The 17,315-nt window shown below is 41.2% G+C and overlaps 1 protein-coding gene across 6 annotated transcripts in view; it reads right to left on the reverse strand.

The window, feature by feature from the left end:
* The window catches only part of NRG1 (neuregulin 1), a 285,737-nt gene that overhangs the window by 113,348 nt on the left and 155,074 nt on the right, over positions 1-17,315 (reverse strand). For 4 of the 6 annotated variants that reach the window (XM_052700384.1, XM_052700381.1, XM_052700380.1 and 1 more), the window contains exons 4-5: positions 10,450-10,500; positions 7,570-7,620 (exon numbers count right to left, since the gene is read on the reverse strand). The exons of 1 other annotated variant lie outside the window; for it this stretch is intronic. In XM_052700384.1, the coding sequence (XP_052556344.1) occupies positions 7,570-7,620; positions 10,450-10,500 (102 nt within the window). The remainder of the gene's footprint in view (positions 1-7,569; positions 7,621-10,449; positions 10,501-17,315) is intronic. One more of the 6 variants, XM_052700382.1, reaches the window with a different exon arrangement.

Below are 17,315 nucleotides of genomic sequence, written 5' to 3' on the forward strand. Positions count from 1 at the left end.
ATACTGTGATAGGACTGCTTATTAGAGCGAATGGAGATGAGCTGGTGAGATGGTACCCATACTGCCTCCTGGGAAAGGCTTCAATGCACACTATGCTTTATAATGTCATCCAAGTGCCTTGGAAAGCAGCAGCTGATGAGGGGCAGAATAACACAAGGAAGCGCATCAGTGATGGAGTGGGCAAACACTGCTCCAGTACTCCAGAACACTCCTCAGCCTCCCTTCACTTAGCACCATAGGCTTTGCCCTTATGAACATCCACCATAAATTAGAAATGCCTAATGCTCTTTTAGCTAGCAGTAGGGTTGATGCGGCTTGAAAATGGGAGTCAATGGAAGTTTCTTCTTTTCAACAAGCAGATCCCTACAGAAGGGAAAACGTGGACTTATTTTGCCAATGAATCTCAGACAGTTGGATGCCAAGACTAACGGAAATTATTGTTAACACCTATGAGCTTTGTATGCTTGTAATAAAGTTGCAATTACTAGCTCTAAGAGTGGGCAGTCAGAATAAGAAAATCTAAAGAAATAAGAGTCCTTCCTGCATTGTATATGCATATATATATAAGTATATACATATTCAAATACATAGAGAAATACAAATATATTCACCAAAACAACATATTGTTATGCATAAGACATAAATCATAAAGGATAATTACCCCAAGGCATAATTTCCTATTAAAAAAATCAAAATGCATGTTCTGTGCTCCTTAACATGCATTTCCACACTACTGCAGGTACAACTTCAATTCTCTGACTAGCTAACTACCACTAAATACTTAGGAAGATACACACCTAGAGAGAAGATGGCTATAAAAAGCTACTCTCTAATTGCTGCAGTGAGTACTGTGATTTGTTCTCATCACTGTACAGGAAAATGTCAAGAAGAGCAGAAACCATTAGGAATCTATGGGAACATTTTGATAATGAAAGTCAGTGGAGATACAACTTTCCCACTTTGTATCCAATTAGGAGAGGTTACAAGAGGCAATTTGGAAGAGATGTGAACATGAAAGATAGGATGATAATTTCTTCCTGAGGGTTTATCTTGGCTTCCACTGCACTGTTAGAATATGTTAGAATAGCAGCATGCAGGGAAATCATTGCTTTTAATTTACCTGCTACAGTCCAAGTGGAGTCTCTACTGCAACATAACACTGTGTGGAGAAGTTAATGAGGGATAAAGTGATGGTTTTTAAAGCCATACAGTTAAGAGAAGATCACATTTATGTATACAGCGCTTTGCCTATGGCTTTTGAAATGCAACATGTCATGCAGTTTGCATCTTTTAAGAAGTATGTTATTGAGGAGTTATTTTTAAGCAACTGGAACTTACTCAAAGACATCAACTTTACAAGTTATTAAGATAATAGCATACTTTTTTTGTTTGTTTGTTTACCTACTGCTGTGTAATCCTCTGCACTTATCTTCTAGAAACAAATCCTACTGAATGATGAAGCACTCCCACTTATTAAACTGGAAGGTGCTGTCTGGATTCCCGCTTACAAATCAGCAGAACATAGGAGACCAACCAAAAGACTGAGGGGTATCTTCCCTTCCCTTATTTCCTTCTAAGAAACTTTGTTCCTTCTTCCTAGACAACAGCATCCTAGACAACACTCACTAGAACTGAGTGAATTGGAGGCTCAGCATGAAAATAAAGCATCAGACCCAGTCTCTTGTCTTCTTTGTATTACATCCATTTCTGCCTTATGACTGATGCTTCCACCGCCAGACCACAAATTTGAAACAACCTTTCATGGTGCAGGGCCTTGCTATGCCAGACTGGGTCTGCTGATGCAGCTTAAGACCTCCCCTGGGAGAATGTAGAACGGAAAGCCCAGAACACACAATCCAAGAAAGCCAGGTATGCATTCTTTTCCAACAAAGTAAGTTCAGTAAAACCACCAGGCATGCTGGGAAACTCAGACTTGAAAATCCAAGGCCCTTTAGGTCTTTCCTCTTTCTTGGACCTTTCCAATCAAAGCTGAAACATGGACACAGAGGACTTGGCATTGCTGACTCGGGGTGCCTCAGTGGTAGGTATTTATTGTTAGAAAATACATGGAAGAAAAAGAGATGAATAGAATTTGTGGACTCAGGGGTAAGTCACTAAGTAAGTACCTGTTGTATTAGTATTATCTCGTACCCACGTGGCACTATTTATAATTTTTTTTGTCTGTTGAGAATATCTTTTTTTTCACACTTGCTCTGAGCTTTTGGCTCCCTCATGCTTTCCTACAGATGACTGACATTCTTGATTTCAGCCCAGTTAGGGGCATATCTTGATTCACCAGAATGCCTAAAATAGAAACATGCTGCTGTCAAGGTCACATGTTCCATGTTGTTCCCACATCCCAACTACTATTACTGCCTGTTGGTAGCTTCCTTCAGTACAAACTACCTTAGTGCCTTGAAAATTTTAGGAAATTTTTTTTAGGAATCTTAGAAGGAAAGATAAGACTGATCCAATGCCACAAACTATGTTTATTGCTACTACTCACAAAGGGTTTAGCTGGTGTAGAACGGGGAATGAGAAGCGTTGAGCACCTGTTTTCATCGTAGAGTCAGCAACAGGGATTTCCTCCCATGGAAGAAACAGCAACCAGAAGACCATGATCAGACCACTAACACACCTCTGTGATATAAGCTTGCATCCTCCAAGTTCAGCATAGGCTAAGCTGGCAAACCACAAAGATATTGATTTGTGTCTCTATTGGGCATACAGGACAGGTAACTTCAGCACTGTGGGGAAATGAAGAGAATCAGGCTTTTTTTTATTTTTCCCCTCCCACAGAGATACATTTTTCAGGAGGTTTACTGTTGGGTTTGAGATCTCAGAAATGCAGTTTTGAGAAACATTTTACTTCTCAGTCCTCCTGCTAAATGATAGAAAGAGTTTCTGTGAGAACCTTGGAGAGAGGAGAAGATCCACAACGTGTCAGTGGCAACAGGAGGTGTGTCTGCAAAATTTGTGCAGGAATAACACAAGTTTAAGGCTCTTTTACAACATGTATGGCAGCAGAATGGCCTGCCTCATGCTTGATGGTGCTTTTTTGATGTAATCCATTACATTAAGGAATCACAGTCTGAAATAAATCATTGCTTTCACCATTATACATACTTCTAAATCTACGTATGTGTGCATCCTTATACACAAAAAACACTATTGCTTCATCATATACACATGCTGAGGCAAGCACTGGCCTTATAGATTTATACCCACATGCACCAATATAAGGATAGATAAAGCTGATGTCCTTAAAATCCTTTTACTCCTTAGCTCTATTAAAGCTCCATAAACTGTCCCACTTACTTTTTAAGACTGTTACATCAGCTTCTTCCAATTTTAATATTGCTCATACTCATTACTGCCTTTCACCTCCAGGACCTCTTTGAAGAAAAATAAAACAAAACCAAACACCAAAGTACCAAAAAACACCAAAACAGCACAGAAGAGAACTAACTTTCTAATAGCAGTGACGACTCAGAAGTTTGACATGTCCACTCTTTCCAGTGGAGCTGCTTAACCTCAGGTCCTCAATGCCAATCCAAGAACAAGGAAATGAGAATGCAGCTGCAGAGAAGTCTGCAAGATTAAGTGTTTTGGAAACAGACATTTAATGTCATACGACCCTTAGACCAGAGTCACATGAAGGCTGAAAGCTGTATCTCTGGAAAATGTTATCTGTTCACATTAGTTTGCCCTATCTGCAAAATTTAAACACAGGAAACAGGATTTGTCATGCCAGATCAAATCATAATGGTACTGAGATTACCACTGTGCTCTCCATTGTGATTAGTGCCCACTGTGGAGGAAGAAATTAGAAAATATTGCACACTACACTGGGTTTTAGCAGGGGATCCATTCCACTTAGCAGTATTCCACTAACTAGGAGACTTAATTTTATATTGGAGCTTACAAATAATAAAATCTAGAGAGAAGAAATAAGCAGTCCTAACCAACACATTCCTCCTCCAGTTAATCTTTTTTTTTTTTTTTTTTAATTGAAAAATTAAAAAAAATTGTGCAGGTTTTAAAGGCCTGCACAAAAATTTGAGGGAAAATAAGGTTAAACTAGCCTATGTGACAAAGTCAACATTGTTTTTTTTCTCCAGCCAAAAGCTAAAGCAACTTTCTCTGTTCTCTTCCAAAAAGGAAGACATAGACAAGGTGGGACCAGCCTTCCACCTGTTCTCCTGTTGATACTCATGTCCCTCAAGAAGGCACTACAAAATCAAGAGTATATTCCAAGCAGATCCACCTTCCTGGTTATTGGCTCACCTTTCTGCACAAGTGGACAATCTGAACTGAGTATTGGTTTTGGAGCAGGCAGGCTACACAAGGCACCTAGGCTTGTTGCTGGAGGAAGCATTTCCGCAGACATATTAAGGAGCAGCTCTTTAATGGGCAGTATAAACAATGGCATGAAGGTAATGTTGCAAGATGCAATTAACTAAATGCTTCCCTCCCTGATGACCAGTCTGAAACATACTTCCACAAGTTCCAGCTCCCTTTAACTTCATTTTCTACCACTAAAAACACTCAGCTCTTGACTCAATTTAACCCTCTGAGCATGAGTTTCAGAACTGCCGTTGTTCTTAGAAACAAAAAGCTAAGGCACAGTGTCATGGATGTTCTATACACCTGTATTGTTGTGCAGACAATTCCTATGTCAACAGGAGATGTGACCACCACAGACAGACACCCTGAAGCCCACCACTTCCTTTCCCTCACACAGTATTCCTCCATCAGGAGGTTGCACACAGTGCTGATCATTTCAAAACAGGAAGCCTCATTGATTTTAATTTTTTTTTTTTCAGGTATGTTCAAATTTACAAATGAGAATGTAACGTTTTGGATCACTTTTCTAAAGAAAAGGAGGACTGCCATATGCTATTTTACCTGTCAGTGAGAAGCCAAGATTCCTTCAATAACATGTCCCAGAAGACCAAAAAGACCAGCACATTCTATTTCTCTAGTCTTGAATACCATTGACTGAAGTCATAAAGTCAAGGCACTAAACTAAAGCCTCAGACTTCCTTTTTTCAGTGCAACATCAGAAGAATGGGAAATTGCAGGATCACAAGAGATGTGTTTTGGAGATTTGCAGCCCTGAAAGTAAGGGGACAAAAAATGCCTTCCATTCTCATACTGTTCTGATGTGCTTAAGAATGATTTCTCTAGTCCATGGTATGGAGAGCACAAAAATGAGACAACTTAGTTGTTAAAAAAACCAAAAAGTTTCAACCTGGGGTTCAGTATTACACAATGAAAAATAAACATATATGGGACAGTTCTAGGGGTGGGGTGGAAAGGAAGGCGGAAATCACTTCTATCTGACAGGGGGATTGCTAGCAATTACATCTCAAAAGTCTCACTTTATGAAAGATCACAAAACCTTCCACTTCCTCCCTTGAACCACTGCTTCATCCTCTCATTAGTCTGTTATGTGGAACTAGAAATATATCATGGTCTTTTTCTTCTCTTTTACTTTAGTATGAAGGCTAACACTCTCAAAACAAACTGGAGCTGAAGTACATATGCACATAAAAGGGCAAAGGGACCTTCAGTTTTGGGATGCTTGTTGTGGAGCACTTGGCAGAGACAGGATTTTTTGAAAATTTTTGTTCTGAATACATCTGTTGTCACTGGAACTCTAAGAAAGCAAAGCCTGACACACCTGTTCATTTGTAAAAGCTTGGGGCAGAGCGCCTACTTAATCACTGCTGTTCTCAGGTCCCTCCCAGCACCTGGTCAATAGTAACTGTGCCAGCACTTTCTCTGAAACATCTATCATGGTCTGAGAAGTGGAAGGAAACAGTTAATTTTAGCTCCTGTAGCTGTTCAAGATTGACAGTGACATGCGTGGCATGGACATATCCCACTGAAATTCAGAAAACAAAAGCCCTGAGCCACTTTCGAAGTACATTGATTCAATTCCCTCACTGCTGTATGGTGTGAGTAGACATTCACATCTGTTAACAATAAACATCAGCTCCCTCCTACTTTGTAGTACCTTTGCTACACAGGACAGACAGCAATATCCAGTGCTACTCTCTCTACTCTCTTACTTATTTTAGTGAGTCGGATACAATTACTTCTGATAAACACCAATTCAACTGAGAACAAAGCAGAAAGAAATGACTGTTTTAAAATGCTCCAGGAATTACTCTTGCATTCCCTATTGCTATGCTTTGGAGGAAAAAGAAGACCAAGAGTATTTACTCTTCTTAACTCGCTAGCAGAAAGCTTTTTGATCATTTTAAATAACCTATCAGATTTCTAAGTTTCTTTGAGACACACTTAAAACATCAATCAGCCTAATAGTGGAGAAAAAAAATCTATGGAAATGAATCTTCTGCATCTCATAGAGAATACCAAAAATGTTCAGAATTCGGCATCTAGAGACCTGGCTTTGGTCATTCTGCTTTTGCTGCTACAGTAGCTATGAGATTTAAGTTCAGGGCATGTATGTACAGTTTGTTATAGAGCATACACTGTATTTTATAGCAACGCTGGAACAGTTGCCATGGATAAGACAACTGGTCTATCCCATCTGCCATGTAATTTCTGAGAGCTACCAATACTTCACGCTTTAGAAGAAGGTCAGCACCCTGCCTCCTGCAACACCAATGACCTCATTTGAGGTGCCCTCTTCGATGGCACAAAATCAGGCTAAGCAGGTGGTCAGTTTGGCTCTATTTAAAAGCTCTGCCTGATTGCTCTATAGAGTGGAATTGCTTAGCATTACCACAGGTGAGCATGTTTCCCTGAGAAACTACAGATGAAGACAAGAGTCACCTTCCCCATTTGTGCCTCTGAAGATCGCAGTGCACTCTCAAGATGAACAAAGAGACAAAATCCTGCCTCCACCTCAGGAGGGACAGGATTGCTCTGGTGCTACCATGCTGGTTCTCTGTCCTAGCTGAGAGAAGATGCACAAGAAAAGGCCATCAATTTCCTCATCCTCTTCCCAACAGGCAAAGGGAAAAGCTCCTGAGGAGCTCTAACATGCACCAGCTGGCACAGAGATGAAGCAAAAAGCACTCCAGCTACAAATGGCTGGACTGGAGGATGACGTACTCTAGGAGCAGGGTGCATGGAAGCAGAGAAGGGAATTTCAGATGGGAAACTGAAGCAGTTTCCCCTTCCCTTATCCTACCCAAATATGCATTTGACCTTTCTAAAGGAGGTTGTTTAGCCATCAATTTGCAAAGGACATGTCTCTGAGAATCATATTCTCATATATTCAAGAAATAACAACCCTTCAATGATGTATTTGTAGTTCAGGAATCCTATCCAGTCACTTCCAAGCCATTATTGTAGTTTTAGACAGAAGCACATTGTTTGCTGAACTACAGGGTGGAAAATCATAGAATCATATGGAATCATAGAATAGCTTGGGTTGGAAGGGACTTCAAGGATCACCAAGTTCACACTCTGTGCCACAGGCAAGGTTGCCAGCTGCTAGATCAAGTACTAGATCAGATTTGCTCAGGGACCCATCCAACCTGAATCCAAGATGCTTGCCAGCAATAATTTAAACAGCTTGTATGTACTTACAGGAGGAAGTATTTGTTCCTTCTGTTGAAGCTTGTATCCTAAGCATGGGTTCTGCAACACACAGAAGGTAACAATAAAGTTGTAAGAATAAAGCCACAACTACACTGTTATAATTGGAGGAACACAAACATTTTCCCCAAGAAGGGCTTTCTTTATTTTTTTTTAATTCCTCTTTTTGTAGTAATCAGAAACCCACTGAAGCAGATGAAAAAAAAAAAGAGATAAATCCAGAAAGCAAAGAACTTCAAAGTTGGTACAGTGTGTCCTAGGCACACTGTGAATAATCAGTTACAGCAAAAATGCTCCACAGTTCTGGGAGAGAAGATCAGGAGAAAACTGGCAAAGAGAGAGCAAAATGTTCAGCTGTTTGTGACAGCATCAGAGGAAAGTGGAAAGCAGTAGGTCTTGAAGATCCCCATGCCAACCCAGGAGACACTAGCTGCTTACTGCTTATCTTCTAGTTTCCTAAATCCAAATGGGCAGTCAGGACTCCACAACTATGATAAGAACCTCTGCAGCTCAGAAGACAGCAGGTCCTTGAGTGCTACAACCTCTGGAAAAAGCTGTTGCTGGAAGGGGGAGCAGGACATGTTCCAGACTAAAACTGGACACAGCACCAGAACCAAAGTGGTTGCAAAGGGGGAAAAAAAAACAAACAACGTTCTCAAGATGGCAGATAATCTTGTAGGACAGCTGAAGGAAGCAGACCTCAGCAGAAATCACACAAAGCAAGCACTCATAAAAGTTAATGAAAGAAGCATGCCAGCCTTGTGCAGGGGCTGAACCTCCTGCACTGTAAGAAACTGAACCTTGTAGCAAGATGGGACTAGGAATTTGGGTGGTGCATAGGCTTTCACTGTCTTAGAGTCCAGCAGAACGTAGTGTCATGCATGAAGAAAGAATTCAGGAGCGTGCTTCAGGAGTGCTGTCAGGTGGAAGAAAGTGTCTGCAGGGAGAACAGTCAGCTTGAGGCAGCAATGTGACATGCCACCGAGAGGGGCAACCAGCCTGCGATCCCTAGGAGCAGGTGAGGCATAAGGCATGCTCTTTAGTGAAATATTTAGCAACATGTCACTTCAGGCAGAAAAGATGAGCCTGCTGCTTAGTAGAGTCAGCTTTTAGCCAGAGTAAAACCTCACTTGAAAGCTAAAACTGCTCTGTAAGCCCTCCTATCAACACCTGGTGATTCACACATCATCATTCACAACAGCCAACCTCCAACTGGAGAAGCAGCACACTGATAATTTATTTGCATTTGTAAGGTCTGGAAAAAATAAGTAATGCTTGAGATCTCAGATGTTATCAGTCAGCAGAAGAATGCTGCAGTGACAGGGAAAGCTGAAGCGGTCTGGACCAAGGCATCAAGCAGATATCTGATCTAGCCACATAGCAAAGACCTATTCAGAATGCCATAGAGATGCACATTAGAAGATCTCAACATGCGGCCATCGAACTTTTTGCTTTCTGCTATCCTTCAAGCCAACAGCATGATGTGCTGCTTGGCACTGCATTTGCAAGTGCAGCGGATTTATCAGGAATGCAGCCAGCCTTTTAAACATGCCTGCCTCTTTCCTTCCAGTCAACAAAAGCAGCAAGGAAGAGAGCAGTAATGTAACAGCAGGCACTGGAAGGGACACAGGCGAGGAAAGAGACTACTCATAACAAGAAACATATTTCATGGGAAAGAAGGGAGCAAAGTGCAGGGTCTGCATTCTTGCTGCAGAAGGGGGAGCATAGTGGAGTCATTGACCAGCATGTCACCTTCTTTGAACAAGAATGGTTCCAATGGTTACAGGACACTTGCTATTAGCTATGTGGTCTTATAGATACCCAGTGAAGCACTGGTGACAGGCCCCACTGAGAACATGAAAGAATATGGGCACATCCAATGGCTTTTCTGTCAGGCAGTGGTGCCAAGATTTCAGAAGTAGGTCGCCACACACGCAGATGCATCAAAGGGAAGGCTGCAGGCATGCTAAATGCAAAATCTGGCAATCACACTGTTTTCCTTGATCTAGCCTACAAACACTGTCATCTCACACTAAAACCTGTCTCTGCCAGACATAGCTTTCTCAAAAAGCTAGCAGGACCCCAGCCTCTCTGCCAAGCAGGATATGTGCATCTTGTAAATCTTGGGATGCTCGGCTTACATGTGCCTATCCACAGCTCCCTCAGCCAAACTCGGTAGTAGAGATAACTGCTAGAATTGTGACCATATTTGAAGTAACTCCAATGTTAAAATAATGAAAGTGACTTCTCATTGGGGTCATTCCAGGAGTGACTCTAGAGGTATGAAATACATAACTGAAAGTGGGATCTTGAAAGCAGAATTCCACCAGCCTGAAAGGAAACCACCTGGGGAAGACTCCTATTGTGCCAAAGGCAGTTTTGAAAGCAATTAAACTATGCTAGGATCTACCTTCACAGATCCTGAAGAGCTGCCAGGCAATCCACCTAGAGCCCAGAAGAACAGAACAGTCTAGGCAGCATTCTTTCTGTTGGAAATATCAGTATATCCATATGCTCAAGTTCATGTGTGGCTGCTAGGATGTACAGGAACAGGAGCAAAAAGTGCTTTTTAAAACACAGGTCCTAACAGCTCAAATATGCTTTCATTTGGGCTGCTTGCAGGTTGACAACTGCAGGCCATGTTATAATCCTCAGTACAGCTCCAGGATACTAACAGGTATGCTTAACCCTTCTTCATTCATCTCTTAGTCCCTGAAGCAGATCCAGCATTCAAGATCATAAGCAGGTTCTGAGGCTCTGGACGCAGGTGAACTGATGCAGGTGATAAGAAGAAGCAGTCTCACAGCTGCAGAAGCAGTTCAGAAAGAAACAAAGAGAAGTAGAGAGGAAGACTCTATTAATGGAACTTACGTGAAGAAGTTTTTGTCCCTTCTGTTGATACTGGTATCTTGCTGGTGCTCTCTGGAAAACACAAGAGGCAACAAGAAGTTATAATGTGGAGCCAGGTGTTCCTCTAGCAGCAATCAGCTCCAAAAATGGAGGAAAAGAGGAAAAGATGCTCAAAGAAGCAAGCTTAAATTCTGTTTCAGCTGCAGAGGCTGGAACCAGACATCAGCTTGCGGAAGTTTCCTTTTGGGAAAAAAAAAGAAAAACAATGGTGTCTGCTGGTGGGACTGAAGAAGTAGTCTGTTACTTCTCAAAGAAGCCAGTTGATCAATCTTTCATTCTCCTCTGGGAATAACTGATCAGTGGCAACAGGAGAAATCACACAGATGGTTCTGCTTCTGGAAGGCGTCGGAGTGAGTGTTCACTCCTTACGCTTCTAGAGAGTTAAATTTTGCAGAGATGTGTTCCTGCTCATATCACTTCGATTGCTGCTAAGTACATCCAATAATGTCACTTGCCACTTCACTGAAATCTTCGAAGTCACACATGCAAATCCAGCCTCCCATGGGATGACTGCTGTGATGGAAATCAGTTGTTTTGCTGAAGAGAGGAGGAAAGTTGCTCTTCCATCCTGGTCCTATGGAGATGTGCTGCTGCCAGTGACACAATGCCATGGACTTCTTGCACTGGAGTTCCCTTTTTCTAATGACACCATCCACCGGTCTGTGCACTGCTGACACTACAAGCCACAAGTGCATGGACTTCCGTAGGTATGAACAAATTACTCCTCAGTTCTATGTATTTCAGTCTTCTTCAGATTTGCACCAGTTTCCCACCTCAGATCTGTGCAGCTTGGTGCTGCTGCACATGTTTGAGTTCCAGGTTTGGAGAAAGGATACAAATGCCAGGAAGAAGTCTTCCCTTGAATCCTCAAGGCACACCAAAAATTCTCTGGTAGGCCAAACAAAAAATGGTTTAGAAAAAGCCTCAAAAGAGACTCAGGAAAAGACAGTTTAAGAAAATTCTTCTTCTGTTCTTTGATTATGGATCAGGTAGACCCCTGCTCATGTTCGTAAGTTTGCATAGAGTCTTGAACAGAGACGGAACGTGGCCCAATTGTCTTCCCCTCAGGATCCTTATCTTTAAGCTTGTGTTGAGCCAGTGTGTTAATTTCTATCTTGCTAGTACTTTTTTCCCTTTTGATCCAGTTTCCATTGGCAAATATCTTGTTTGTGTGGGCAACAGAACCTGGTTTCATCTCATCAATGAGAGAGAACATGCTATGCAGCATTTCCCTGATAGCCAGTGGTGCACGGCATGGAAATGAGTATCATCAGTAACATTTTTAAGGTCAAAACCTTTGCACTTTCCAAACTTTGGAACATAGTGGCCCATAGCCAGACAGCTTTCAGGACCATTTGTCAGCTGTGGAGGCAGTTTGCTGTTGTGCACTGAGAGCGTCTGAGCAATTAACCTTTCTTAGTCATAACAGAGATAGAACATGTCTGACAGCTGAGCAGCTCAGCATCTGGCATGACTGGAGCAACCTTTTCTTTCCCAGTCAAAGAAACTATGCTCCATTTAGTGCTTGTGCTGAGCTTTTTGGAGTACTTCTTATTGCTGCCTCCCTAGGCTTGACTATGTCTTTAAAACACAGGTGGAAAGTATCCCTTCCAGTGGAAGACACAGCCAGAGCCCCCCACATCAGAAATGTGTCCAGAGATATGTTTGGAAAACATGGCTAAGTCACACATTACCAAGCCTTGTTAGTGATTTTCATACTAGGAGCATTAACAGTGGATGGTAGCATCTGAAAAAAATGTGTGCAGTGCTTATTTATCACCACAATAGTAAAAAAGAGATATTTTGCTTAGACAAGAAGGACAACAGAGTTCCACTCAACGAACCGTCTGAAAACAAGATGAGGCTGCTTATGGGAGCCTTCAGTACTTGGAGTTGGAAAAGCCCAAGCATGTTTTAGTCATGGTACTTGCAATTGCTGAAGATATGGAGGCCACAGCTTGTTTCCCTATGAGGAGCAGCAACCTCAAATGCTCCATCCCTGTCCCCTGGAGTTTCTAGGAAGTGATCAGATTTCATGAGGTGCCATTTCCTGAAACTGAATATGTTTGTGCTGGAGCTTTCTTAAGGAAAAATGTTGGGAGAACAGGCAAAAAATCTTTTCTTGGGAATGCTTTAGGGGACAGGTCCTTGCAGTCTCTCAGTCCCATCTCAACTCTGACCTGCTCCAACTCCTGTCCCTTCTGATGAGATGGGGAAGAGCCTCTGAACACAAAAGGGAGTTGCAGCACTCTTGCTGAACTTGGCATCTTGATCTGTCCTGCTGGGCAGGGAGCATTGCCTGGGCTGCAGAGAGGGGACAGTTCAAAGCCAAGGCAGCAAGCACTGCTCAGGGAGGCAAGAGGTCTTCCTGCTCTGGAGAGGTCTTTTTTTTCCAGGGATAACCAAGTATCTAACAGCCATACAGACACTTTTGTGAAGAGCCCTCTGAATGTCCCTACAGCCCATTTTTCCTCTGCTAGTTTGCCTGAGACCTAGCACAAAAAGCCTGCTTCAGTAAACTGAGGGTTTGATCTCATGGGTTCTGGTTTCAGCTTCCAAGACATCCCCGAGGACCCTGATAGGGACAACAACTTCAGTTCTGAGGAGGATTCAAGTGAGAGCTGCAAAAACGTTTCAAGTCATCCTGAGGTTTATTTTCTACTAGTGACTTAAGGCTTTTGCACTGATTTTGTCAGACACATAGGTGCCACATATCTAGAGAAAAGGAAAGTATCTGGAACATCTGATACTTGTTCTTCAGCAGGCAGAGAAACGGTAATACTTGTCTTTAGGGCCCAAACCACTGACGTTGGTCCCAAAAATGCTCATTTGCACCCACTCATAATATGACACATTATTATGTCATTATTATTATTATGGTCAGCCTACCATGTTGAAAAAACACACAAAAAAAAAAAACAAAAAAAACCAAAACTGTGGCCCTAGATAACTTGTAATTATGTTAATGAAAAACAATCCTGTTTTTATCAAATCTCAGATTAATGCATACGTAGGAAGGGACTTTTCTTGCTTTTGAGATGTTTCACAGTTGGCCACATGCTCAGTGAGTACTAGAGGCTTTAACGAATGATGAATACCAGATTTCTGCTAGCTACTGCACAATTCTGAGCTGTTAGCAGTGCTGCAAATAATAAGGATGCAAAACCAGGAGTTTATCAGGCCATTGTCTCTGTATTCATGAATTTATCAAGGATTACCTCTGCCCACAGCTGAGTTATGTGTAACTATCATCTGAACACTTCCTATTCCCTTCAGTTCAGGTGAGGCTATCCGAGCCATCCCTACTAATGATTCAAATGTCAGCTCACTTTGTGGAGATGTGCAGGATGAGCACTCACACAGTACCCTGCAACAATACAGCAGCTGTGAACACTGAACACTGCTGAATTCTCAAACATCTCTGCAGAAATCCACCCCTTTGTATGCTGAGCCATGCTGGGCACTGAAATCTCCTTAGTGTGACAAAGGATTTAGGTCAATGGGTTTTAAAGTGTAAGGCTGACACTGGATTCAGCCTTTGCACTCTACACTTGAGAAAATGAGGTCACTTACCTAGTTAACTAGGTAAGATTTTTTGTGACAAAGTTTTCAAACATATAGTTAAAAGCTTTGGTTGTGGTAGAAAGTATTCTCTCAGAGCCCTTTAATGAGCTAAGGTCTTATATTCATGAGGAAGGCCACAGAAAAGTTCACTGTAAAAATCCTTCGCCTGGCTAAAGAGACAAATTAGGTTGCAAAAAATGGCTATTATTGCATAACCAAACCTGTGTACAATTTATACAACTCCAGGAGTACATCATGGCTCAACTGACCTCAATTACAATCTTTCTTAGGGGAGAATACATGAATAAGAGTGAATGAAATTAAGAATGCAGCTCATATCCTGTGGGCAACTTATACTCATTAGGAATTTAAAAGGGAACAGAAAAGCTCCCACTACTTGTTCATATGAATGCTAAACAGATTTTGCCTACCTATTTTTACATTTGCTGCATTATTTATCCATAAATGTGGCTCTATAAACAAGACTTAATGTGTCTTTAAAAGGAGAAATGTGAGAAATGTTACAGGAAAACACAGTGCACATCCTGCATGTGTGTTTGTAGGTCTGTTCACTTACAGTGAAAACTTGCATAAGAACAAGTAGGGCAGTTTTAATTAACAGCAATGATAATAATAACAGTAGCAGTAAGAAAGACTTGAGCTATTGCACTATTACTGTTCAAGTAAGAAAGTGTTATAATTCCTGAGAATTAGATCAAGGAAAAATAAAGCGCTTTTCTCATTGAAAAAAAAAAAAAAGAAATTTTTATGATGATTTGTTGAGAAATACCCATTTTTTTATGCTTTGGTGCAGGCAATAGAAATTGGTCATTTTCAGATGCATGGCCTTACAGCAAAAGGTGTTTTTTCCTGTTCTTTTCGGGGGAAAAAAGTCACATATTGTGCCTTATTCTTCATGTAACTTTTCTTAATATTCATTTCTGGTTGATTTTAGAGATAAGGCACAATGCTAGATAGACGTTTGATCTATCTCTAGAATTCCCTTTTGTGGGAAAACAGCAAAGAAAATGTCAACCAAAATAGATAAACTTAAAAAAAAAAAAGAATGTAGGGAATTAACCCCAGGATTTTTACATTGAAAAGTAATAATATCTTAGTGGAAAGAAAAACCTGATTTCCAGAAATATCATCCCCTTATTTACCCTCAGTCTTAAAGCACACAGCATAAAAGAAAAGGAGGAGCTAATAGTTCATGGACAGTGGGGCAACTTCACAAGCATGGCCAGGTGAGTATGCAGGTGCCAACGGTGCATACGACGTGCTTAATTAAAGGTAAGGTTCACAGATTACCAACAACCATTCTGTCTACCCTGAAGAAGTTCACCCTTCTCAGGGGTCCACATTACAGTTTTCTACAGCTGGATCCTGTGTTGTTCAGGACCCCAAAGTCTTCCCTAAAAGCCCAATGGCAGGAAATTTATAAGAGCCTTTTTTTTTTTTTTTTTTTTTTTTTTTAGGTTGATTCCTTTCTTTCCTTCTCCCTCCATAAAAGAGCAGGACCACACATATACGGGACCTGAATAATGACTATCCTTCAGGGCTCATTACCAAGTTTGGATCCCAAATCAGTCATTAAGCCAGCAGGGGGAAGAGGTCATGGAATGTGGTGGAAGAAGGGGTGAGGAGGTCAACAGTGCAGGGGGTCTGTCCCTGTTTGGAAAGCAGATGTTGCCCTCTGAGGCCTTAGGGATCCTTTGCTCTTAAGTCACTAGATGTTGCCCATGCTGTTCTTCAACTCCAGGTGGAAAATACCAAGCTTAGCAGAAAAAACAGGAACTATTTTACTGGTAATTTATAAGAAACAGTAAGCAAAGGGGGCTCAAATGTATGTGCGGCAACCAAATATGCATGATTGATTTAATCATCCAGTGAAGGCTGCCATGCCTGATTCTAGGTTATCAAATGTCACTGAGATGTTTCAGTTCAGATATCACTGCGTTTCCAGTTCAGATCTTCACTGAAAAGAGCCAGCTGCTACGTTTAGGTTGGATCCAATTTTTCCCTGTTTGCATGCATGATGGTGTTTTAAACAACTTATGTTTCACAACAAGATTAGACAAATTCTAACATATCAGTTACACATTTACATTGAAAAGTTTGCCTGCAAATGTTCTCATTCAAATGCAGGCTCCTGATTCTTTGCAGTAGAAGTGTTTTGCTGTCATTCAGGACAGCCCAAAGGGAAGTTCAAAAATTTATGTCACAAAGTAGGAATTAAATCCTTCCCCACATAGGTCACCATTCCTTCTCTGAGGAACTAATGGAGGATGCCCACACATTTTTTGTGTTTATTTGTATCACTGCCCAGGCACGGTGCCTACAGCAGAGTTTTGGAAACTCCAGTTCCTTGGAAACGGTATAGGAGCTTTCCATGTAAGCAGCTTGTGAGCAATCAAAAATTGTGTTCATGGAAACCAAGAGCATTTACTAAGCTGCACAGAAACACCTACACATTTTTGCTCCTAATAACATTCCAGTAAATAACACTTGATCTTTTATATGAGTCTCCTGACATCTGATCATGACTATAATACCAGACAGCTTATGTGAAATCTTAGCACTTGGGATTCTTCAGTTAATGAATTAGAATAGCAAATACACAATGTGAATACAGCCAAGCAATCACCATGTGACCACAAAACAGCAGATATCCAAAGACAAATCCCATTGGCAAAAGTTTACATTTGTTTTCCTATTTATTGAAATGCCAACATCCTGCTTTGGGGCACAATGTGGAACAGAAAAAGCACCACTGCGTAATTCCCGTTGGAACATCAGCTTCAAACTCATCTTACGTACACGCATAATGTATGCTTCCTTTGCTAATGACACTATGTTTCTTTGATACTTCACCATGAGCTAGACACAGGAGTTTGAATTATCAGAACCACATTAGATAATGCCACTGTTAAGAAAGAGCATTTCAGCTGAACCATCACCTTCAAAGCACGTGCAAGGAGAAACAGTACTGTTAAAACATTTATGTACAAGAAAACACTTCTTAAATCCTGCAAGGAGCATTCAGAACTATCAGTGAAATGAAGTGAAGGAGCTCTGCAAAAACAATTAACAAATCTATAGTAGTTTAAAATTGTTCAGGTAACTAAGAATCTTTGTTCCTCCTGAAAAAAGTTTAAAATGCAGCACATGAAGGTGCCCTAAGGTACATTCCTGCCTTTGAATAATATGCTTTTGTCTTTACCATGGTGGAAATCATGAAAAAAAAACCGAAAGCTATCAAA

This window comes from Tympanuchus pallidicinctus, unplaced genomic scaffold (assembly GCF_026119805.1).
Source record: "Tympanuchus pallidicinctus isolate F22 unplaced genomic scaffold, pur_lepc_1.0 scaffold4, whole genome shotgun sequence".
Taxonomy (NCBI): Eukaryota; Metazoa; Chordata; class Aves; order Galliformes; family Phasianidae; genus Tympanuchus; species Tympanuchus pallidicinctus.